This window comes from Camelus bactrianus, chromosome 34 (assembly GCF_048773025.1).
Source record: "Camelus bactrianus isolate YW-2024 breed Bactrian camel chromosome 34, ASM4877302v1, whole genome shotgun sequence".
Lineage (NCBI taxonomy): Eukaryota > Metazoa > Chordata > Mammalia > Artiodactyla > Camelidae > Camelus > Camelus bactrianus.
Genome location: NC_133572.1, coordinates 4505919 through 4530339, shown reverse-complemented (window position 1 = coordinate 4530339; position 24421 = coordinate 4505919). Strand labels below are relative to the sequence as shown.

At 52.7% G+C, this 24421-nt stretch overlaps 1 protein-coding gene and 1 long non-coding RNA gene across 2 annotated transcripts in view; one reads left to right on the top strand and one right to left on the bottom strand.

Moving 5' to 3' along the window:
• Window positions 1–17767, top strand: part of LOC123617597 (uncharacterized) — a 57495-nt gene extending 39728 nt beyond the window's left edge. The window contains exons 3-5 of the long non-coding RNA XR_012504071.1: window positions 15872–16008; window positions 16915–17003; window positions 17330–17767. This is a non-coding gene — a long non-coding RNA (uncharacterized LOC123617597). The remainder of the gene's footprint in view (window positions 1–15871; window positions 16009–16914; window positions 17004–17329) is intronic.
• CD9 (CD9 molecule) overlaps window positions 1–22632 on the bottom strand; it is a 30698-nt gene extending 8066 nt beyond the window's left edge. The window contains exons 1-2 of the mRNA XM_010957746.3: window positions 22424–22632; window positions 2909–3011 (exon numbers count right to left, since the gene is read on the bottom strand). Of these exons, the coding sequence (XP_010956048.1) occupies window positions 2909–3011; window positions 22424–22489 (169 nt within the window). The 5' untranslated portion in view covers window positions 22490–22632. The remainder of the gene's footprint in view (window positions 1–2908; window positions 3012–22423) is intronic.
• Between the last annotated feature and the right edge of the window lie 1789 nt (window positions 22633–24421).

The following is a 24421-nucleotide window of genomic DNA, read 5'->3' as shown; positions in this document are numbered from 1 at the left end:
GCCAGCACAGCGCGGCCCAGACCTCACCGAGGGAGGAGTCCTGCGGGGCGGAGACGCCCGGCCCCTGGCTGGAGCCCCACCAAGATGCCCTCCTTCAGGAGCTGAGGTTCTGGAAGGACACTACGGAGAAGGGCTGCTGGCCTGGGACCAAGAAAAAGAAGTTCCCCAACATCTGCAGCTTGGGAATACGGACACTGCTGACAGGCTGGATCTCAGGCCCTGAATTGGAGAGAAGGCCCATATAAGGCTGTCGGCTGTTTGGATCCACCAGAGACCGTTCTGAATGTTGTAAAGTTTCTTCCTTTACTTGCGTCTTTGCCTGGTTATACACCCTTTCTCTGCTGTGAGAGCTGTGGCCCCGCTGGAGAAGAGCCACCCCTGGGCCCTCCAGGTTTCCTGAAGGGCTGGCTGCATGGCCGGGCTGGCTGGTGGGTCACCCTACAGATGGTTGGCGCCCCAGCGCAAGGGACAGTCACCCCAGGACGTCAGGAATAGCAGCTGGGTGGAGCTGTACTCTGCTGGAATGGGCCATGGGTAACACAAAGGCTGATGTCACAGCCCGAGGGGGAAGGGGACACAGAAGCCTTCTTGGCCCTTTGCCTGCAGATGACACTTACTCAGGTTCCCAAAGCACTCAGTGAGGCACAAGGGCCTGGCCAGGCCCAAGTGGTCACTCAGTTGACCACGTTCTAGTGTCAGTTGCATCACCCCCTAGTCCCTGGGCTTCTGCAAATAAAATGAAGTCTTCGAAGCTGAGCCCTTTCGCAGGAAGGGGGTCTGGCACAGAGGGCCGGGTTCCCCGTCAGAGCTCAGGGGGCAGCGGCCACTGGCCCCCGAGTAGGGGTGGGTGTTTCTTTTTCTTTTTTCTTTTGTGTTTTTGGGGGGCACATGCTGTGTTTCTTTGGGATATGTCTTCAGACCACCTCCTGGTCACTTCAGGTAGGACCACTGACCATCAGAAGGGCCCCCCAATGACCTGGGGGACTGAGTCCCAGGAGGTTCCCGCAGGCAGCCTGGCTCCTTCAACGGTGTCACTTCCCTGCCCGCCTCTCCCACTGAGCTGCTGGTGCTGAGGGCCTGTGTCCCCCAGCCACAGCTGGGGTGAAGTCAAAAGGCCAGGAGAGCTGGCCCTGCCCACCAAGGGGGACGTGCAGTCGGTGGAGACATTTTCTATTCCCACATGGGGCAGCCCCCCATGGCCCTGCCCGATCGTCCCAGAGGCAGCGTTCCTGGGCCTGGCTTCAAATCCGAGCCCTGCCTCGGGAGGGGTGTGAGCTCGGGCACGTTACTCCGCACCTCCCACAGCTAAGAACACTCAGAGTGAGCCAGAGTCCTAGGTAACAGGAGACAGAAGCCATCACTGAGAGTGACCCGAGGTGTGGAGCCAGGCACCCTGCAGAGCCTGGAGTCTCTCTTTAGGACAATGGCACCTGCCTGCCCGCAGGTCTGCTCTCCCCGCAGAGGGCCCCCAGCTCCCTGTCGTGATATGCTGTGACATGGTGTGGAGAGCACAAGGCTGGCCTCGAGTCCCCGCCCTGCCCTGCAGCCCCACTGCCCCGGCCCAGGGGGTGGCATTCCACTGTGGTCACCAAAACACACCGTTGCTAAAACAAGTCAGGGCACCACAGAAACCTGCTCCCTAAAACTTGCTGCGTGTGTGGCTTTTTCTTTCTTTCTTTCTTTCTTTTTAAAACATATGTTGCGCTTTTCTTTCCCTCACTCTTTCTGACAATAGGGAGACACACCCTAAAAAATCTTCAACTACCACCACCACCAAAAAGCAATAGAAGCAGGGAGACCACCCTCTGCCGTGGCGACGGAGGCAGGGGGATGGTGGCCCACACGCCACCGGCCACCGGGCTCTTCCTAGAAGCCTGGGCAATAACCCTCTTCAGACTGTTTTCTCATCTTTTTCTAAAAAATAACTTCTTTGGTGGGTGGAAAGGAAGTGACCAAACTCACAGTTTGAGCCTGATGACATGTCAGCATCCTCCTAAAAATAGGTGGCTGCTTTTGTTTCTCGCAAATGAAGTGTTTCCTATCCCCCAGCCTTGTGGAGAGGAGGGCCGGGTGCTGTGGGCTGACTCGGAGGCTGCAGGGGATAGGCCCCGGGCTCCCACTCCCCTGAGAGGTGCTTACCGGGCAATCCGGTAAGAGGCCCAAGGCGCCTGTGTGTGGAAAGAAACCTGCTGGATCAATTCATGTTCCAACTGGAAGCCTCTGGCCTAAAGCAAAAGCACTTGAGAAAAAACAGGCATGGCCTGTGCCCCAGCGCAGGGGTCTGAAGGGCTGGGGCCTCTTCCAGTCTCTCGTATGCATCTGCCTGACCTCTGGGTCTGAGCCCAGCTTGACCAGTTCCCTCTCCTTCTCCGGGCACTGTGGATCCCCAGAACAATTTCTTTTTTTTATTCTTCAAAAAATTTTTTTGGAGGGGAGAGGTAATTAGTTATGTATGTATTAATATATGTATGTATGTATATGTTTATTTATTTAAACGGAGGTACTGGGGATTGAACTCAGGACCCTGTGCATGCTAAGCACGTGCTCTACCCTTGAGCTCTACCCTCCCCTCTTAAGTTTTTTAAATTAAGGAAATGAACAAGCTCAAGAAGACATGAAATTAAGAGAGTGGATCAGGGACAGAAGCCGAGGCTCTGAAACCCTCCAGGGTGACAGCAGCTTTGGCAAAGTCGACTTCACACCAGAGAATGGTCAAAAGGCCAGGCTCAGTCAGCTGAGAAAAAGAAACCACCTCGACAAATGCAAATTCACGGGCACAGCGACACAACAGCACGGCTGGAAAGGGACCCGACCGGCAACGCGGCCGGCGCAAAAGTCCTCAAGCCAAGTCCCTGGATCAACACGGACTCTCTGCAGCTGGAGGGAGCACCAGGTGTCCCCTACTCACCCGTGTAGAAGCTGGAATTATTATTTTCTTGCTCGAAGATGCTCTTGGTCTGCGAGTCGAATCGGAGCCATAGTCCGACAGCAAGGACCGCAATCCCGGCAAGCTGCAAGACACACAGGACGATGGCATTAGCCTGGCCGCCAGAGACAGGGGGACCCCAAGCACCAGTGGGTGAGACACCCTTGGCCTCTGCCCCTCACCAGGCACCTGGCAGTAGCAGCAGACAAGGTGGGGATAGAGATGGGAGATCAAGCCATTTGAGAAAAATACTAGACAGCTGGGAATAACCAGTTCTCCACCAGCAGCACAGGGGTAGAATGGATATGTCACAGACAACGGAATATTATACAGCAGTGAAAAGGAATCAGCTGCAGTCCATGCAAAACTGTGAGTGCATCTCAGGACGTTAAAGAGGCAAGAAGCCCAAGTCACACATGATACGATTCCATTCATTTAAAAATGACTGTTTAGGGGTGCATGTAGGTGATAAAGTTGAGTGAGTGGTGGCCTGTAGTGAGAGAGAACGATTTCTAACGAGGGACTAGCGCTTGGGTGGTGGAGGCCTACAGCACCAGCAACATGCTAGCTTTAACTGGTGGGGGCACAGATACTCACTTCACAGTTATCTTTACATTGTGTTTTCTGCGCTACCCTGTATACATACCACACAATAAAAGAAGAGAAAATCACCCAAAGGGCTGCGAGGGCATCTGGGAGTCCTTACCAACCCTCACTGCTCAGAGAAGGACGACCGGAGCCTCCTCCACGTTGGGTCCCTCCCTCCTCACACAGGGAAGCCTTACAAGCTGACCACACGATGCCAGGTTTAGGATGATCCTTACAAACATCAGCCAAGAAACCTCCAAGGAAACGTCCACTCTTACAATTTACTGAAAATCCCACTTCACAGGTGGGCCGGGTGAGATACTGGACCCTACAGGGCAGACTCTCCCCGTAAGCAAAGACCCAGGCACCAATCCTGGCCCCGAACTGCTGAGCTTGGTGCCGAGGAGGAGGCCCTGCTCACCCCCCAACCCCCAGCTCCGGCCCCAGGCCAGCTGAGCTCCCCTCCCCGTCGCTGGCCCGTACCAGGGCTGGCTGGGATGACTCACAGGCTGTGGGTGGTGGCCGGCTGGACGAGGGCATGTGGGCTCGTGGCCAACGGCCAGCCCCAGGTTTCACCAGCCCACCCTCTTCAACAGAGGCACCCTGTGTCAGAGCCCTGCTCCTCTGGGAGCAGGGTTCTCTGCCCCAGAGGCTGGGACAGCCTACAGTATAGACAGGCCTCTGCTCTACTTCTCTGTTTCTCTCCTTTTCCCTATGAACTGGCAGTGGGTTTGGACATGTTGGGTGGAGAGCAGAGGCAGCAACAGTAGGCAATGTGACCCAAGACCTCAGCCTGCCGTAGAGTCAAAACCTTGTCTACACCCACGGCGGTGTCCACAGGTGAGGGTCTGGAATTCTGGCCTAGCGGTTCATCGCTTTAGTTTTCCTGTCTGTCAAACAGGAACGGTGAGATGTGGCCCTTCCTTGCCTTTTAAAGCATAGCTGCAGAGCAGAGAGAGGGTGCTCAGACAACTCCATGCTCACAGGGCCAAGAAAGAGGGCAGTGATCGGCCCACGTCACTAGTCCGTCTGGTGGGGACGGAATTAGAATGCCCAGCCCCTCCACTTCCAGCCCAGGCTCTGCTCAGTTACCTGGTTACAAAAGCCAAAGGGAAACATTCCACCTTCAGGCCAGATGCAGTCCCACCCATTCGACAGGGGCAGGGAGAAAGGACAGTTTTCCCCACTATTTTACTGGAAATTTCTTTACTTCACACACGCTCATGTTCTTCTTAGATGAAAAATCATGGGACAAACCTCACCTGAGGACATGCTACAAAGTACTTGACTGGAAGTCCCCAAAACTGTCTGAGTCATGAAAAATGAAGACAGACAGAAACTGTCGCAGACCAGAGGAGAGACGGAGGAGACAGGACCCCTGCCACGTGGTACCGTGGGTGGGATCCTTGAACAGAAAGGGGGAGGGCTGGAAAAACAGGTGAGATCCGAGTAAGTCTAGTTTGGTTAAGAGGAATGTACTGATGAGGGTCTCTGAGCTGAGACAAGCGCGCCCTGGGAATAGAAGCCGTGAGCAACAGGGGAGACGCAGGGGGGTGAGAGGGACCTCCCCGTGCTGTCTTTACAGCTTTCCTGCAGATGTACAACTGTCCTAGACCTAAGTGTGTGTATGTGTGTGTGGACGATGGGGCCTCTCTTTCAAAGCTCCCTGTCTCCATCAAGAACCCACTCCAGTGGGGACAGCAGAGCTCAGTGGTAGAGCGTGCGCTTAGCATGCATGAGGTCCTGGGTTCAATCCCCAGTACCTCCATTAAAAAAAAAAAAAAACAAACTAAAAATAAATAAATAGACCTAATTACCTCTCCTTCCAAAAAACGGTAATTCTATATATAGAAAAAAGAACGCACTCCCATTAATCCAGCTCTTCCCTGCCTCTGTTGTCGGCCTCCACCACTGTTTGACTTTTTGCCAGTACACATAGGCTGGTCTGTCTCTCCTGAAAAAACGAAACAGAAAACAAACCCTCTCTCCCCTCAAACGCACAGCTCCTCCAGGCTGCTCTGCGCGCGCAGCTCAGCTTGCAGCTCAGCCACCTCTGGGTCCTCACCCCGCAAGCAGTCCCTGCATAACCTCCCTCCCTTCCCTGCCTCCCGCCCTTCCTGCAGGACGGTGTCCTTTCTCTGAAAGGCCCAGACAGCTCATGTTGTCACCAAGCGTTAAGGCTTGTAGTCTGTCATCACACTTTTGATCTCTCAGCAGTGACACTGCTGAACCCTGCCTCCTCCTCCTCTGTGCCTTAGATGGAATCGCTCAAAGTTTCCCAAATAAGTCTCATGCATTCCCGCCTCTGCTAGAGCAAGTCTCTCCTCCTGCAAGGCTGTCCCGGCCACCTAGGCCAGCTGCTTCCCCACCAAGATGTCCGCAGCCTCCTCCCCAGGAAATGGGACCCCGGCTGCGCTGGTCCTTGCCAGCATTCTCCCTCCCACCCTCTGTTCCTCTCCTAGAGGGCAGGGCAACCTCTTAGTCATTCTAGGAGCTCCCTTGCCCCCTCCATCCTTGGGATCAGTCATTAGTAAATAATTATGCAGTAAGTGAAAGATCACTTCAAAGAAAAGAATTTCTGAAGCCCACCAGCATGTCTCTCCCAGGTCCTCTCCCCTTGGACGAGCTTCTGGATCCATCTTCCAATATCGTACAGCAAAAGTCAGAAACTATGACGAACAACCACCTGCCCAGAATAAAAACTGACATGGAGCCACGAGGGCATGGGGTGAATGTCACAATGAGACTGAGGGACCATTCCATGTGAAGTCTTTCGACAGTGAGGGTTTACAGAAAGCCCAGGCACCGCTGTCCTCGGCCTTCACCCCCGCGGAAGTCCAGTTAGACAGCCGGCCTTTGACGCGCGCACAGGTGGTGAGTAACCCAGTCACCTGGGGCCGGGGCCGGGGCCGGGGCCGGCTCCCGGAGACGTGAAACCCAGCCGGCCCCGGGCTCAGGCCCGCAGCGGACAGTCTCCCGTCCTCTCCCCCTCCCCACCCAGAGCACAGGCACCCCCGCGGAGGTCCGGCTCTCAGTGAGTCACACCGCGGGTCCCCAGGGACCGGCCCAGAAATCTTACACTGAGGCACACAGCCGGGGTTAAAGGAAAACATCTCCAGTTCCAAAGGAGGGCTGAAAACACGTCAAAATACAGTGTTGCTTGGGGGGCACCTGGCTGACCTGTGGCTTCTGCCAAGTTTGCAAAGCTGGTTCCAGTTCGAAGCCTAAGAGGTATTTACCACAGTGCTCCTGACAGAGACACCTGAAGTAAGCTTGCAGAAAGATGGGGAAGTGGCAAGGAGGTGACCAGGAGGAAAAGGGCAACTGGCTGACTGAACAGGAGGGGTGTGTGTGTGTGTGTGTGTGTGTGTGTGTGTGTGTGTGTGTGACACTGTGTCCCATCCCTCAGGTGGAAGGCACCAGGTCTGCCTGTGGGACAAACCCCCACTTCAAACTTCAAAGAAAAATCCTCTCATAGCAAACAAACTATGTGGTCGTGGCCAGGCCCTCCTCCCCCTGGGTCCCCTCTTTCCTCTGGAATGTGACCTGACTGGCCACACATCCTTTAAAGGGACAGACTGCTCCCTCACTGCGCTCTCTGTCCAGCTGTCTAGAAGCCCAGGAAGTAGAGAGCAGCTCATTCTCCACCAGCGGTTTTCTCTGAGGCGGACCCGAGACTGAAGGTGGTCGCATCTGCCACTTCAGGGGCGGCTGGAGGTGGGCAGAGGTGACAACGTGGGGTCGAGGGGTGGGGAGGGAGTGCTTACTGTCCTTCTCTAAAGCAACAGCTATTTGGTGACTTTGGTGAGCCTGTGGTTAAGAGATGCTACAAAGGTTTCAGTGAGGGACAGGTGGCAAAATGGAAAGAATGGTGGGCAAGGAGCAGGAGGTCCTGGCTCTGCCACTTGTCACCTGCACGCCTGTGACACCCAGGGCTTGGTCTACATGGGAAATGGCAGAATCACCCGCAGGGGGGTTTCCTGGACATGCATCATCCCAGCTCCATCCCAGGGCATCCTGACTGCCCCCAGGTGGCTGCACACGCCTGCTGGGCTCGTGGATGGGCGTGGACTCTGGGGCTAATGCTGGCGCTGCTAGATAGGAGCTGCTCGCACTAAGCACTTCCCCCGGCGTCTCTGAACATTCAAGTTCTCATAAAGAGTAAAGATGAGGGGGTGATGCCTTCCCATCTTTGACCCAGGTTGAAGGTGAAGATTTAAGGGTTACCAGGAAAAGGAGGTGGGAAGGGATACATTTGGGAGTTTGATATTTACAAACGTTGGCCACTATATACAGATTAAAAAAAAATTTTCTGCTGTATAGTACAGGGAGCTATGTTCGATATCTTGTAATAACCTTTAATGAAAAAAGAATATGAAAATGAATATATATGTATACGCATGACTGGGACATTGTGCTGGACACCAGAGACTGACCCATTGTAACTGACGGTACTTCAATTAAAGAATTAAATGAAGTGATACACGTTAGACATCCTGAAAACCGCGAGTGCCAGAGCTAGCCAGATTCTGTTGGCAATAATAATAATAAACACTGAGAATGACAAGAAGACGGCAGCGGGGTGACCCACGGCACTCGGCAGCGTCAGTTCTGTGTCCCTCTCTGACCTGAGAAGGGGGCTGGGTGGGAACAGGGCAACTGAGGCCAGTGTGGCCTGTCTTCTGTGAGGGCCGGTGTGAGCACGGGGGCGGGGGACATGGATAAGCTGATGCCTCCTTGAGCTCCACCAGGAGCTCCCAGGATGGCCGAAGAGAGTGGGGATGGGAGGGGACGGGACAGAATCAGTAAGAGTGGAGGCCTCTGTCCTTCCTGGGCCAGGCTGCTTCCGTGAGCAAATGAGCTCTGCAGAAAGCAGTTATTAAGGGAGCAGATCACAGACAGGGAGGAGACATGATCGCTTTAATTCTCTCCTTCGGTAACATACGGATCAGCCCTGGATTTTTTTTTTTAAATATCCAGGTTCTAATCCGTGGAAACTGTGTCATCTCTTTTTTTAAAAATATTTCTTTTTGGGGGAGGGAGGTAGTTAAGTTTATCTATTTATTTACTTATTTAACTGAGGTACTGGGGATTGTACCTCCCGCATGCTAAGCATGTGCTCTACCACTGAGCTATACTCTCTCCCCTTGGATATTTTTTTTCAATGTACTGGATTTAGGAGGCCTTGGCAGAGCTGCCCCTGGCACCCAGGAAGTCAGCGAGAGGCTGAACACAGAGGATGCAAGTTTCCCCACCGGTCACGCTTGACGGAAGCCTCCGGAGTGGTAATAAAGGCCTCTGTGTTCACACAGGCTTCAGTGTTTAAAAACAAGTCAGGCCACCTAGACCTGTGGGCTCCTGGCCTCACCCATCTCCATGGCAACCCCGGCTCACGGGTGCGTGCCAAGCCTCCGCGGGCTGATTCATGGTCAGGAGCCTGGGCCGGGCACTGCCAGTGAGAGCAAACAGGAGCCGGTCCCCACCGCCTCTTCTCACCCTCTCCCGGGACCCTCCTCCCCCAGCTGCTGTCTCTGGAAGGACCTAGCGCTTCGGCAGGAACAGAGGTCTCAGAATCCTGCCTTCTCCAGTCCCCCCAACCCGCCCCCGCCATGAAAACAACACAAACACATTCCACGCCGATCAGAAAACGCAGCCGTGACTTGCTTTCATTAAGGATCCCATGTAAACTGTTAATTCTCAGCAGAATTTAAAGATATCAACCAGGGCATAGTGCTAAGTTTAGTTTTACTCGAGACCCGTGAAAAAGCTCCAGAGATCACAGTCCTGGAGAACAGCCACCCGCTCCCTTCCCTCTGTGCGTACCATCAACCTGGGGGCCACCTCATCCCCTTGGGGCTTCTGCCGGGCTGCAAATCTACAGAAGCCTGGATCCTCAAAGGCCACTGGGAGGCTTTTTTCCAGGACAGCAGTTCTCAACGTGCGGTCCCTAGGCCAGGTGTAGCGGCAGCATCACCTGGGAACTTGTCAGACGTGCAAACTCACTGTCCCCATCCTAGACTTACTCAATTAGAAACCTGAGTGAGGTGCGGTCTGTGTTTTAACAAGCACCCCCAGATGATTCTGATGCCCACTCAGGTTTGAGAACCGCTGCTCTAAGGCTTTCGTTTAAACACTGAACCATGCGGGGAGGGGAGGAGATAGCTCAGTGGTAAAGCGCATGCTTAGCGTGAACAAGGTACTGGGTTCAATCCCCGGTACCTCCACTAGGGAAAAAAAAAAAACAAACAATCGAGATGACGTGGAAAAGCTCTCTCTGGGGCTTCTGAACTCAGAGACCAGATTTCTAAATGCCAGTGCCAAAATGCCCGAAGCCAGGGGGCAGGGGTGTGAGCCTCCTCTGGGCGCAGGGTACCTGTGTGTGTCAAGGAGTGCTCACACGCTCGACTACCCTGCTGGCACTGTAAAGCCAGAAGGACTGGGCTTGAGGACCACCTTAGCTGCTGCATGGTGACAGTTAAGGGGGAAGGAAGCAAGAGGTAAGAAAGACAGATCCTTGCCGGAGCACTCCCTCTAGAACACAGAGCTGGGAAGTCAAAGTAAATGCTCAAGTCAGAACCTGCATTTGGCTCCCACAAGCGCCTCCACCCACAGCCTCACCCCGTGAACCCTCCTCCCCAAGTCGCCAAAACGACTCCAGCAGCCTCTGCAGCCGGGCACTCTTGGCAAAAACACACCCGGATTTCTGCAGTCCACACTCTCCCTAGGACAGGCTGCCACTGTGTCTGAAAATGGACTCTTCGTTAAATCACCCCAAATTCTAGGAAAACAAAAAGTTCTTTAAAAGAACACAGGCAGAGGCTGATGGTCAATGACGTCGTAGCTTTCTGTTGATTTGACTTGTGCCAGGCTTTTCTGTCCATTAGTGATCCCTCCAGAGGCTAGAGAAAGGAAAATTAATAATAGTAGCAGTCACTGTGAGTACCCACAGTGCTCTGCTTCGTAGGAGGTGATTTATGTACATTATCTCATTTAATCTGCTTGTCACACTTATGTTATAGATGAAACAGACTCATAGAGGTTAAGCAACTTGCCTAGAATAACACAGCCAGCAAGAGGCAGAGCTCACCCCAAACCAGATCCACGTAACAGCTCACAGCCACACTCTTCCCAACACTGTGCTCCCCCGACTTGCCAACTGGTTAATGGGAAGAACAGGAACCCCCAAGAAAAGACAAGTAGATGGTCTGGACATGTTGAATTTGGCAAGATGCTCTGACCTAAACCGTACGTTGCCCGCTAGCTGGACAATTCTGATTCAGGGCATCGATGCCGGCCAGTCAAGGTGAAGGCCAAGGGGGAGGGAAGGCACAACCACTGACTCCTCCTTTGGGCCTGTTCTCTCCCCATCCCCTTCCCTCTGCTGAGGATGGGAGAGGCGGTGGTCTTAAGCCCACCGTCCGCAGGTCCCAAGGGAGCTTCGAGGTGTCAGAAAGTTCTCCGTAAGAGGCATCCACCTCTTTTGGGATGCAGTGAAGGAGGCGTGCAGAGGCCACCCTTCTCGGGTGGGCTCCACAAGGGGAGCCTCTCTGCCAGTCGAGCATCCTTGTGGGCCGTTTCCAGCAAAGTGCAACACCGTCACCGCCCCCCCACCTCTCCCAAGCCCGGGAAGTCTCAGGAACAGTCGTTTCGTGAACAGGCGGAAAGACAAGTCCTCTCATTCAGCTTCTGAAAGGGACGCAGCCTGGTGGTGGGTTTCAGCTTTGCGCAGTGCCCCGTGATGCGGCTTTGAGGAACTGAAGCAATAGTTGCGGGGGCGTGTGGACGCTGAGGACCACCTCAGCCTCTGAACAATTCCAAGGAGAGGGAGCAGTAACAGTAACCACACAACAGCTGCAGAGGCTGACATCTGAGCTCTTGCTACGAGCCAGGCGCTGCGATAATGGCTTTGCATTAACCATCCCGCTTCTGCTGCCACTGACTTTGTATAACTGTAGGAGCTTGTATTATTGCCTTCATTTATGCACATAAAGAAAGTGGGGCCTAAGGAGAGTCACCGATTGGCTGCCTCCCTCCAGGAAACTGCATTTCCTACAAGTCCACCCCTCCCTCCTCCACAATCCTCCTGTGTCTTAGAGGGTCCCTGCTGCTCTATGTTGCTCTTTTACACCACGTGGCACCTTGGGGTGGGGGTGGGGCAACAATACCCATAACAACAAAATCCAACCACCCTCAAGAGGCCAGGACCTGGGGAAGGCTGACCTCTGCCTCTCAGGGCCATTGAGGGCTCTAAACACGGAGATCATTGTGGCACCCACCCCATTACCTAGAAAATCCAACATTAAAAAAAAAAAATCAAAATTGTAAGTGAGTATAAAGCAGTTCCTTTCCCCAAGGTTCCCAGGCCGCCAGCACGGCTGGTGTCCTGAGCACAGGCTCCGCCTGCCTGCTGACCTCTCGGCCTCCCTTTCTGGTAATGCTCGCCTACCTGGGGGCCTCCCGGGTGGAGGCAGGAAGGTGGCAGCCTGTGGGTGCAGGTATCTTGCATTGCCTGGGTCTTTGGGGCACTCTGAATGTTCAGCCTGCTAACAGCGGGGCATTCCCTGCAGGTGCACAGTGAGAGACCTCCTGGGGAGAAGAGGAAATCTGGGAGACCAGTGTCGTACTGTAAGGCCTGTTGCCCCTCTCAGCCTGAGGCTGCTGCGGGGATGGCCTTATACCCTTCATGGTAGTTACAATCATCCTAGCCTGAAATGAGGAAACAGGCTCAGAGATGTAAAGCAACTTGTCCATGATCACAGAGCAGAGCTGGAGTGACTCAGCCGTCAGCTCTTTCCCTCTGTCACATGCAGAGCACGTGCCACGCAGAGGTCAGTTTTTCCACTGCCTGTCTCCTGCATCCCTGGTGGAAGGCGGGGAGCTTGGTCCCCTGTCTAGGGTGTGGCCGAGGATGAGGGCCTTGGAAGCTTTTTCTCCTCACACCTTTATGGAAACCAGGCAGCGACCCTGTCTGAACAAGTTCAAGATTTGAGAAGTTCTCCCATCTGAGGACGAAGCTGGTGTCACTTGAAATCCAGAGCCCTTATTCTGTCTAGGAAAGGAGAAAAGCTTCGGCTGATACGAGGCGCTGGTGTTAAGTAGTTTGGGGCTGAGGGATTGGGAGGGAGGCCTCTGCCCACGGTAACCTCCTCCTAAGTGAGAAGTCTCATTCAAGTTTCCACTGCCTGCTCGCCAGACGGGTAGTGGACGTCAGCCGGCCCATAAATCCATTTTCTGCTGAAAGCGGGCATTCTGATCTTAACCAAAATCATCTGATGTGGGGGATTGTTTTGGGGCTGTTTTGCTTTAAATTCCAGAATACGACACATTCGTTTTCCATTGTGTACACCTCACGAAGACGCCTGGTGATCACACATACACACACACATCCTTCACCCACGAGGACCAGCCAGCCCTCATTCTGTCTGTGGAACCAGCAACCACTTGACTGCACGGCCCCGAGGGGTGGGAGACGCCGGCTGCCCTGTTCCTGTGCTGTGACCTCCACTTCCTTTCAGTCGCATTAGTAGACGGCAAGCCCTCTGCGGTCTGCTGGGTCCCACACCCCACCGGGAGCACTGCGCCCAAGTCATTTAATTTTCTCAATTAGACCCACTAGGCAGGTAATATTAACTTGTTTTTCAGATGAGAAATTTCAGGCACAGAAGTTCTGTAGCTTGTCTTGAGATCACCAGGCAAATAGGTGCCTGAACCCAGAACAGTCTGACTGTGAAGAAGCCCAAATTCTCATTTTGCTAAACTCTTTGCCTTTCTGATCCGTTTTGTTAATTTCAGAGCCAGAATTTTTTACTTTCGTCTTCTCCCTCCTAGTCATATCTGATCCCATTTCAAAAGTGGCATCTTCTATCCACCCCACGAGCTCCCATCTGTAGGAGCAGGGGGCCTACCTTCTCACAACAGGAAGGCACCTGCCAGGACCACCTGGCCTGCAGGTGCCATCAGAGCCTGGCCTCTCTGTGGGCGCGTTGCCTGATGGACAGAGTCTAGAGAGACAGCCTGAGCTTCCACTTGCTGGCCTCTGGCCAGAGAGCTCTGTCCATGCTCTCACTGCCCTGGCCAGGGTGGGGGGTGGAAACTGAGTGTGGATGCAGCAGCGCTCTGGGAAACAGACTCCCCAGAGTGACTTGGTACGCTTTCTTCTCATCCCAGCTTTGCCACTGCTGTAAGCCTGGCCAAGCACAGATATTGTCACAACTGCCCCCTGGCCACTGTCCTTTTATCCCTTATAGGAATGGCCCCATGGTGGGGCCCAGAGCCTTTGCCCTTCCCTCACAGCACCATCCTGGCAGCAGAGGGTGAAGGGAAGGAGAAGGCATCACTGCAGGCCTGTTACTGCCCTGGGCAGCAGGCCCTGGGAGGCACCTGCAATATGAGGGTCGTGCCAGCTTCCCACACGAAGGGTCCCTCCCCAGTACTGGAAGAGAATCTAATTTCTAGTTGAAATGAGTTTTCTGGTCTCTTAAGGGTTGTCTGTCTTGGGCAGTCAGGGCTATAATCTGATTGCAGTGGGGGAAAGGAGAACCCAGGAAGATTTCCCAGGCTTGTAGAAAGGACACTTTAAAGAGCTTGGGCATAATGCTAACAGGTTGAAATCCATGGTCCCACATCACAAGAAGGAAGGTGTTCACAGTGCATCAGAGTGAGCAGGAGGAAGAGTCTCAGGGGGACAGTTTTCCTGTCTCTGGAGTGCACAACCTGTTAAGGGCTTCCCACCCATTGTTGGGGGGCAAGGAGGTGAGGGGTAACTGCAAACGGGCACACTGCAATTGCTAATCTAGAAGGGAGAGGTGCTTTTGATTCAAACCTGTGAATAACTATGCCTTAGTCCATTCAGGCTGCTATAACAAAGTCCCATGGACTGGGGGGAACTCCGAGATCAAGGAACCTGCAGATTTGGTGTCTGGTGAGGACTCCTTCCTGGTTCCTGGAGGACTGTCTTCTCATTACTATCTCACATGGTTGAAGGGAGGAGAGAACTCTCCGAGGCCACTTCTTATAAGGGCACTAATTCCATTCATGAGGGCCCCATCCTCATGACCTAATTGCCCCCAAAGGCCCTACCTCCAAATACCACTGCATTGGACTTTAGGATTTAACATACAGATTTTGGAGAGACACAAACACTCTATAACAAAGTATCTTTTACAAACACCAAACGTCCCAAAGAAGACATACAGATGGCCCATAGGCACATGAAAAGATGCTCAGTATCACTAATTATCAGGGAAATGCAAATCAAAACCACAATGAGCTATCACCTCACACCTCTCAGAATGACTATCATCAAAAAGACAACAAACAAGTGTTGGTGAGAATATGGAGAAAAGGGAACCGTTGCACAATCTTAGTGGGAATGTAAATTGGAGCAGCCACTGTGGCAAACAGTATGGAGGTTCCTCAAAAGATTAAAAATACAACTATCATGTGATCCAGCAATTCTATTTCTGGCTATTCATCCAAAGAACACGAAAACACTAATTCAAAAAGACATATGCACCTCTAGGTTCATTGCAGCATTATTCACAATAACCAAGAAATGGAAAGAACTTAAATGTCCACTGATAGATAAACGGATAGAGAAGATGTGGTATATACACAATGGCATATTATTCAGCAAAAGAAAAGAAAGAAACCATGCCATTTGTGACAACGTGGATGGACCAGGAGGGTATTACACTAAGTGAAACCGGAAAAGCAAAACATGTGAACAAACAAAACAAAACCCAGCTCACAGATACAGAGAACAGACTGGTGGCTGTTAGATGGAAGGAAGGCTGGAGGGTGGGCAAAATGGGTGAAGGGGATCCAGGGGCACAAACCTCTAGTTATAAAATAAGCCATGGGGATGGGATGTACAGCATGGTGACTATAGTCAATAATATTGTTTTGCAAACTTGAAAGCTGCTCTCATTATAAGAAAAAAAAATTCTGTAACTTTGTGTGATGACAGATGGCAACAAGACTTACTGTGATCTTTTGCAATGTATACAAATGTCCAAGTATGCCTTGTTGTATACCTGAAACTAACTGAATGCTGCCTGTCAACTATACTTCAACTAGAAAACACACATACACACTAAACTTCTACTGAGCCGAAATGCAATGAGTTCGCAGCTATGATTTTCCTGATCTTTTCATTAAAAGTTTTAATAAATCAATCTTATCATTTTTCATGCTATTGATTCAGTCAATGAAAGTTCATAGCGAAATTAAAACGAAAATGCTATAGAAATCTGTTTTGAATTCAATAAAATGGTCTGATCTACTTTACTGTATTTTTTTAACCACTAGTCAAGGATTTTTACCTATGATCCATGTGTTGTGTTGTTTCTGCACTAGGACACTGACATGCAGCTCAGACGGGGAGTAAAAGGGGCTTCGTCCTAGCAGCTTGCAGGCAGAAGCTTGGTGGGAGTCATGGTCATGCTGCCAGCCGGCCTGAGAGGTATTCACTTGGGACCTTGAACATGTGCTGGGTAAGCTTTGGAGAGTGACTTTCCTAACAGAGCCTTGCTTGATGCTTGGCAAGAAGATTAAACAAAAGGGCTTACTGACTGACTCCACATCGATAGTCCCCAAAGCTCTCCACCCTGGGATCTTCTCTGGAATCAAACAGATTTGGCCCCTCTCCTCCAAGTCAGCCAGCTTCATCCTCCTCGCTACTTAACCAGCCTGTGTGTCAGCAACCCAGGAGCCCCAGTCCTCAGTGCCCCCTGAGGGACGTCTCTCCCTTTCCACAGTCCTCAGAGGCAAGGCCAGGGAAGGTGGGCTGAGCCTTCTAGTTTCCATTTGGTGGGAAAGACAGAACCCTGCTCTTCCCGAAAGAGACAAATCACCCAAGCTCTGGGGCTAGAAAGACAAAACACTCCTTAAATTAATTTTGAGTCTAAGCCACAACTTGGGCAAGGATTAAGCTGAGTCAAACAAGGACGGGTGGGGAGGCCAGTGCTCCAGTCAGGGCTGCCCCTGATCATCAAGGAACTTAGGGCCCTCTAATGTCCTTCTCAAAGTACTCCCAACCCTCCCCACGCTGCCCCAGGGAGCAGTGGGGCAACCCGCATCACATGGCAGGAACACAGGATTCAGGGCAGAGCAGGAGTTGCCTGGAAACCAAGGGAGAAAAACCAATATGGGATGTTCAATATGGGGGGGGGGGGGTCTACAGGCCTCCAGGGGAAAAAAAAAGCAAAGAAATGGGCAGTGCACATTTCTGGAGGTAGGTCCTGCTGATTTCATGGGATTCCCCAAAAGGTTCAGACCTGCTAGTCTAGGACGACAGCACATAATACTTAAAAACTATCCAGAACTAAGTATTTTTTTGGTGGCGGGGAGGAATTACTGGATGGATGTAATTATAATAAAATTATCTCATCTGGAGACAGGATGCTGCTTTCCACAGCTGCCTGCCATCACTTGATGGAAAATGAAAATGTCCCTGGACCAGCATGACTTTTTCCATGGGATGAAACAGGCAAGTGATCTGCAGTCAGACTAAAAACATAAATTAAAAAAATGTATTGTTGAGATTAGCCCTTTGGTCTCCTGGATTCCCTCCACTGCAAACGCTGTCTCTGGGTGACATGCATCTGACAGGCTCTTCCCCAGATTTTTAAAGCCCCGAACAATGAAATCACCGCTGTTCTGTAGGTCAGAGGGAAAGATCATTTCTGCAAATCTTTCGTTGAAAGGACCTACGGTGGGTCCAAACAGCGCCCTGGCCCCTCCCTGGGGGAGGCGGGAACACAGAACATAAACACGCAGCTTCCTGAAACTTCTTCACTCCCTTCTCCCCACCAGCGGTCTCTCCAGAACAGGCAGCCGTGGAGGCAAAAGACCAGAGAAGCGACGGTCACCTGTGACCTTGGGTCCTTCACTCTCACAGCCAGACGCACCCAAGAAAGACCATCATGGCTTGTGCTCTTAGAAGAGGTGCTTTTGTTAAGTCCCAAGCTGTGTGACCAATTCCAAAAGCCACACCTTCTTAGAAAGTGGAACAGAACAGGGAAACAGACAAATCAAATCTGGACACACAGCCTTGTGTGTGAAAGGCAAGATCTGCATCCCACACGACAGGAAGATATGAAGTCACTGACCTGTGAGGTCTGAAGTCACCAGACTCACTTCACAGAGGATGAGGATGGCCCTCAAAAGGGCTGCCTGTCAAAGCAGTTCCAGATTCAGTCTTAACCAGTAGCCACTTCCTTTGAGCACCAAAGAGTAAAGTCTGCAACAGTGCCATGGGCCACTTTGAAAAAAAGGGGGTAGGGTGTGTGCGCGCACGCACATGTGTGTGTGTACGTGTGTGTGCATGTGTGCAGAGGAATCCTCCCCATCCCTAAATCAGGAGTCAGATCTGCTGGAGACAACACTGCAGGGCAAAGTCGGGGGAAAAGCCATCAAGATTCCGGGCAGGGAGAAGTCCTGTTTTCCTTAGCAGATGCGGACCCCTGGCCTCCCCTCCACTCTCCCCAAGCCTGCCAGCCTCTGTCCGATCACAGGCAGCTCCCCCACAGCTCTGGCTGTCTGGGTGGCAGAGGTGGGAGCCATTTTATGCAAGAGCCCCAACTGCTTGCTCAGCCCAGCGCTGAAGGCAAACAGCTTCTAGGTGAAGCAGCAGGTTGGGTGGGAGGGGCTTTTGCCACCGCCACTCCACTCATCCAGACCCTGCCCAGACCCAGGATCCCAGTGTCCTAGGGTTTCTCTCCAGTTTTACTCTCAGGAGTGGGGCCACCCTGCTGTCAAACATGTGGCTGCACATGAAATGGTGTCAATGTCCAGATGTGGAAATCACAGAGGTGGGTAGAGGCAGGAGGCTGGCACCAGGGCAGGAGGAGAAAGAGAAGGGAGGGAAGTGTGGGGCCTCGGGGTGTGCGCCTGGCTACCTGTCTGGTTTAAACTTCCTCGCTTCTAGGGAATAGCTGCCACCTCCCCCCTCACCTGCTCTATCTGCTCTACACGACAAAAGACAACAGCTCCCGCTGGACTAGGCCACTGTGCTAAGTGCATCACACCCGTGCTCTCTGCTAACCCACAGCCGCCCAGCGACAGGGAAATTGAACCCAGAGCTGATGCTCTGACCTCTAAGCAGCATTACTACAGAAGGCTGAGGGCCAAGGGAACAAAGAACCGCCCCTCCACAGAGAGACCCCATTCACGGGGCGTGGTTAACAGTAAAGAGTCATAAGAATCTGGCCCCAGAGATAAAGGTCAAATGAAGCCAACTTGAGCCCAGCCTGCGTACCCACTGCACACTTCCATTTCCTGACTTCTATTTTGGGGTATGTGGGAATGCTGTCTGCTGTAGGCCACAGAGGGTGGGGCTGGTTGGTTTCATACACTGAGCTGAAGGGACTTTTGGGGACCATTTGCTCCAACTCACTGGTTTTACAGATGATGAAACTGAGGTCTGGTGCTCAAAGGAGCCCCGTTCAAGATCGCAAAGGGAGCTGGGGCAGAGCTGGACTAATACCAGGCCCCTGAACTCTGGTCCAGGCCTCCGTCCATGTTTCCATGAAGCTGCCTTAGGCCCGGGAGACAGCATTCCCTGGGAGAGAGAAATCCCCGGCTATTTCCATCAGTGAGGAAGGGGCAGGGCGGCGCCGTGCAGTCGAACGGGGAGGCCTTGCTCCCCACCTGGCCCAGCCCGGGTTCTGCACCCCTCAGTCTGCCACTCGGGCATGGTACCATGTTTCCCCTCTCAGCCTTTTTCTGGAGGGTAGGTAGGCAAACAGGTCTGAGGGAAGTGCAGAAACAACTGAAATAGAGCTGGGAAAGGTAGGGTTGTGGGTGCACTGAGAGAACAGACTGGGTGCTAGTTTGGCTGTGGGCATCAAAGGCCCTACTTGGGGAGGGCAGTCACTGAGGGTCCCACGGAGACGAGAGTGAGGGCCAGGGAGAAGTACAGCTCCCCACCCCCACCCCGCATCGTTCCCCTGCCACTGAGGTGGTGTCTCCTCTCGGGGTCCCTGCTGGACCACCTCTCAGCATCACCTGTCTATGATGTGCTGGTGGCCCCGGCCTCCCAACTCCTGCTTTTCAAGGCCCACATCATGTTCCAAAGGCCAAGTTTATACATTCCTGATCTCAAGAGAGAAAGGGAAGTAGTGAAAAAAAGGGAAGCATAATAATCCACACAAGCAATATTTCAATTAAAAAAAAAATCCGAGTAAGCAGTTCTCTAAGGTCATAGCTTCCCTTAAAAGCTCTTTTCTTTTCTTTTTTTTTGGGTAGGGGAGGTAATTAGGTGTATTTATTTTTCTTAGAGGAGGTACTGGGGATTGAACCCAGGACCTCGTGCATGCTAAGCATGCATTCAGCCACTTGAGCTATACCCTCCCACTAAAAGCTATTTTTTAAAAAATTTTGTTACTGTATTAGTTAATTATTTTATTTTGGCAGGAGAGGAGAGATGATTAGGTTTGTTTATGTTTAGAGGAGGTGCTGGGGATTGAACCCAGGACCTCATGCATGCTAAGCACACACTCTACCACTGAGCTACACCCTGCCCCTAAAAGCTGTTTTTTGAGAGCTTGTTGCCACCCTTCTTCCAGTCCCACCTAGCTGGGTACAGCAGCAGGTTGCGTCAGAAAGTGCACTGGTCTTGAAGCCAACCAGACCTGCCTTCAAACTTACCTTTGATGCTGCCCTGCCACATGACTCTAGACAAGTCACTTGTCCCCTCTGGGGACTAGTTTCCTGGTCATCAGTAAAATGATGCTCTGGCTGTATCATGGGACTTGGAAAGGGACTTGGCCGGCAGTAAGACACTGCACAAGGGGCCCACGGTACTCCTTTTTTCCATCACTGCCCAGGAGATGAGGGCTTCGTCTCTACAGGGACCTTAATACAAGACCACTGAACTGATGCAGGGTCACATAGTTACTGCTTACTCCCCTACGCCACCCATGACCAGGTCCCCCTTGTTGGTTTTGTCATGGAGATGGAAGAGCACAGGGCACAGGACTCAAGGTTCCTAGCGGTTGTACTACTGGCTTGGTTCCTGTTGATGCTGGCCTGGTTCCTGCTTCCTCACTGTGGATAAGAGGGCCGGACTGGATGATCTCTATGGTGATTCCTAATTCTAAACCCAGCCTTTCCCAGAATGAGTCATTTCTGTTTCAGACGTCACAGCCCATCAGCAGCACCTAGCCCAGGCAGGGGCACCGCTGGGTACGCGTGGGGTGGCAGGCTGAGCAGATACTGGAGTGGCCCTGGGGGCCTCCTGTCAGGCCCCTGCACTGATTACAGGGCAGATGGGGTATGGAAACATGCTGGTGGTCTGCGGTTCCCCCAGCCCCAAACCCTCATTCAGCATAGGCACACAGCTGAGGGGTAACCAGGAGACTGGCAGGGGAGAGGCCGTGCTAGGACGGGAGAGGAAATCTCCTTAAAGGACAAGGGTGGGGTGGGGCAGGGCTCCCTCGCCTCCTGACATTCTTTTCTGGTGCCAGGGGTTGGTGAGCTAGCTGGCTGGCTGCTGAGGCTGTGGGAACTCCAGGAGGACGGGGTGCTCACTGCAGGAGGGTCGCCCTAAAGTAGCCATAGGCTGGGCAGGGAGACACCTACGGGCCACCCTCCCTAGAGTAGGTGTTGGGTGTGGTGACTCCTGCAAGGGCAGGTCAGTCATTTCCAGAGAGAGGATTAAATCTCAGGAGATGTCCCCTAAGGTTACCAGCTCCAGGGGAATAAGCATATTTTTGTTACAAATCTCTGGTGGCATGCCCCTGTTTCTACAGCCATCTCTCTTGGGAGTGTCACGGGGGCTGTCTTTCCAGACTCCTCCCTGACTGCAGAGGGGCAAATACTGATCATCTGTGAGCAGGGGACATGGCCCTCAAACCAGGTGAAGGTCCCCTACTCCCTGCTTTTATCTCTGGGTGGTTCCTTAATTCCCCAAGGGAAGGAGTGGAGGGGACACTCCCCTTTTCTGCTGGGGGCCTCAGGCTTCTCATTTACAGTAGGGCTGAGTGTGGCCAGCAGTGGGAGTCCTGGAGCTCCCTGGCCTGTGTCCTCTCCAGGTGAACAATCCACTCCCTGTGGCCCCGCCTGGCTGCTGGGTAGGCTGGCCCGGGAGAGGGTGAGGCCCACACCTGATCTATCCCGGAAACGGAGAAACACGGGACCCGTCCCACTAAGGGTGGCAATAGGCATCTGCCCCACCTCTCCCCAACTCTCCGGGAGTTCTCTCCAGTCCAGATACTTATCGCCCTCAAAAAAAAAAAAAAAAAAAAAATCTAGACAAGCTAGTCTTTCAGGTAGTTTCGAGGGAGCTCGGTCTCTCACGGCGCTTGGAATCAGTCTGAAAGAGTGGGGGCCTGAAGGTTCTGTCTTGAGGGTGGTGGGGGGCCCCGATTCTCATTTAGGGACGGAATTCCGGGGAGCCCACACTCGCGGCCGGCGAGCCCCTTCTTCTCCAGCGTAAGATGCCAACAGCTCTTGGCTGAACTCCCCTGGCGCCACCGAAGCGTCCGCCCCTGGAGCGTCCGCATCGGCCCCTGCCACTCGGGGGACCCCGCCCGGGTCACGAGCTGCACTGCCCGCCACAGTCTCCCTCGGCCAGGGCCTTCAGTCCCCCGCAGAGGGGTGCTCCGTTTTCCCCTCCTGCACTCGGAGGGGCTCGGGGTAAAAACAAACACGAACCACACCCCCTAGTTCACTAGGCCCCCGAGCAACCTGCCTGCTCGGCTCCGGACGCGTCCCGGACCAACGAGCCCGCCCCGCCCGGCCCGGCCCGGGCCGAGGAGCCAACTGGCGGCCGCAGTGCCCTCTCCTCCCGCCTGGAGTCTTCCCCGCGCGGGCGGTGTCGGTTAACAGCAACCCCGACCGCGCACCGGGTGCCCGGGGCGGACAAGTGGTCCCGGAGAGGGGCGCGCCACAGTCGCGCTCACTCACCCAGAAGACGAAGTTAAATCCGAAGAGCAGGTATTTGATACACTTGGTGCCTCCTTTGACCGGCATGGTGCAGGCTAGACTGGCCGGGGACGGACTGGTGTGGGACGGGGGCGAGTGCGGCCGGGACAGGTAGGACCGGGCTGCAGACCGAGGTGCAGGCGGCTGTGGGTTGGCCTCCGGGCTGCACTTTTAAAAAGTGCCACTCCTCGGGCGCGCGCCGCCGCGGTGCGCATGTGCCGGGCCCCGCCCCCGCCGGCCCCGCCCCCGCCCCGGCCCACCTGCCCCGCCCAGGTCCCGGGACCGCGGCCCCTCCCGCCTCGGGCTTGGCACTCCCCACGGAGTTGGCGGCGGGACCCGACTTCCCGCCATCCTGCCCCTTTACTCCCAACCGTCCTGGGATCCTTCCAGACCGTCACCCTTCGCCGCTTTCATCCAGGAGTTACTTGGGGCCTCGCCCTTCCGGTTCTTGGCCTGATTCCGCGCTCCCGAGCGCTCCACTTTGGGAGACCTTCCCCGGGTGGTCCGGGCAGAGCCCCGGTGCCCAAGGACGGCTGCCCGCAGCAGAAAGAAGGCTCTTCTTGCTTTGGCCTTGATTTGAAGGGAAGCTGCCTACTTTTATTTCTCCCTGGGGCTGCCCCTTGCAAGGAGCGCGCTCTTACTCGGCACGCCATGCGGAGTAGGAGGAATTAGGAGCTTGCAGGCCAGGTGAGAAGATGGGTTGGAGGTTATAGGAGCATTCTCAAATAGCATCTCTGCATAGTAATATATCTGAGGGCTAGGCAGTCCGGGAATGCTTTCTGGACTCGCGGTTTAGATGCCCAGGGGAGAAGAGAAAGGCTGCGGCCTGGCTTCAAATTTTCCTCTATTCCACACCACCCTCCCTTTGGCCCTCTGACCCTGCCCACTGCTACTTCTGATGCTCCAATGCCCAGTTCTGAGTGTGTTTCTTCACCACTCAAAACCTTTCTGCAAATTACAAATATTGGTGAGGATGTGGAGAAAAGGGAACACTCCTGCACTGTTTTGTTGGTGGGAATGTAAACTGGTGCAGTCACCATGGAAAACAGTATGGAGATTCCTTAAAAAATTAAATATGTAAAAAAAATAAATATAGAACTACCCAGCAATTGCACTCCTGGGTATTTATCCAAAGAAAATGAAAACACTTTTTGAAAAGATATTTGTTTCCCTATGTTCATTGTAGCATTATCTACAATAGCCAAGGTGGAAGCAACCTAACTGCCCATCAATAGATGATAAAGAAGATGTGGTGTGTATATACAATGGAATATTACTCAGCCATAAAAAAGAATGAAATCTTGCCACTTGCAACAACATGGATGGACCTAGAGATTCTGCTAAGTGAAATAAATCACAGTGAGACAAATACTGCATGATTTCACTTATATGTGGAATCTAATAAACAAAGCAAACAAACATAGCCATACAGAGAATAAACAGGTGGTTGCCAGACTGGAGGGGGTTGGGGGAGGAAAGAAATAGGTGACAGACGTTAAAAGGTACAAACTTTCAATTACAAAATAAATGAGTCATGGGTATGAAATGTACAGTGTGGGGAATATACTCAATAATTAGGTAATATCTTTGTATGGTGACAGATGGTACCTAGACTTATTATGGTGGTTATTTTGAAGTGCATAGAAATATCAAATCACTGTGTGGTGAAACAGAAACTAACATGGTGTTGTAGGTCAATTACACTTCAAAAACAAGCAAACAAACTCATAGAAAATGAAGTCAGATTTGTGGTTACCCGAGTTGGGGGTGGGTGGTAGGGGAGGGGGATTAGATGAAGGTACTAAAAAGGTACAAACTTCAAGTCAGAAGATAAAAAAGTACTAGGAGTGTAATGTACAACATGATAAATATAATTAACACTGCTATAAGTTATACATAAAGTTGTTAAGAGAATAAGTCCTTAGAGTTCTCATCACAAGGAAAAAATACATATATTTCTCTATTTCTTTAATGTGTGTG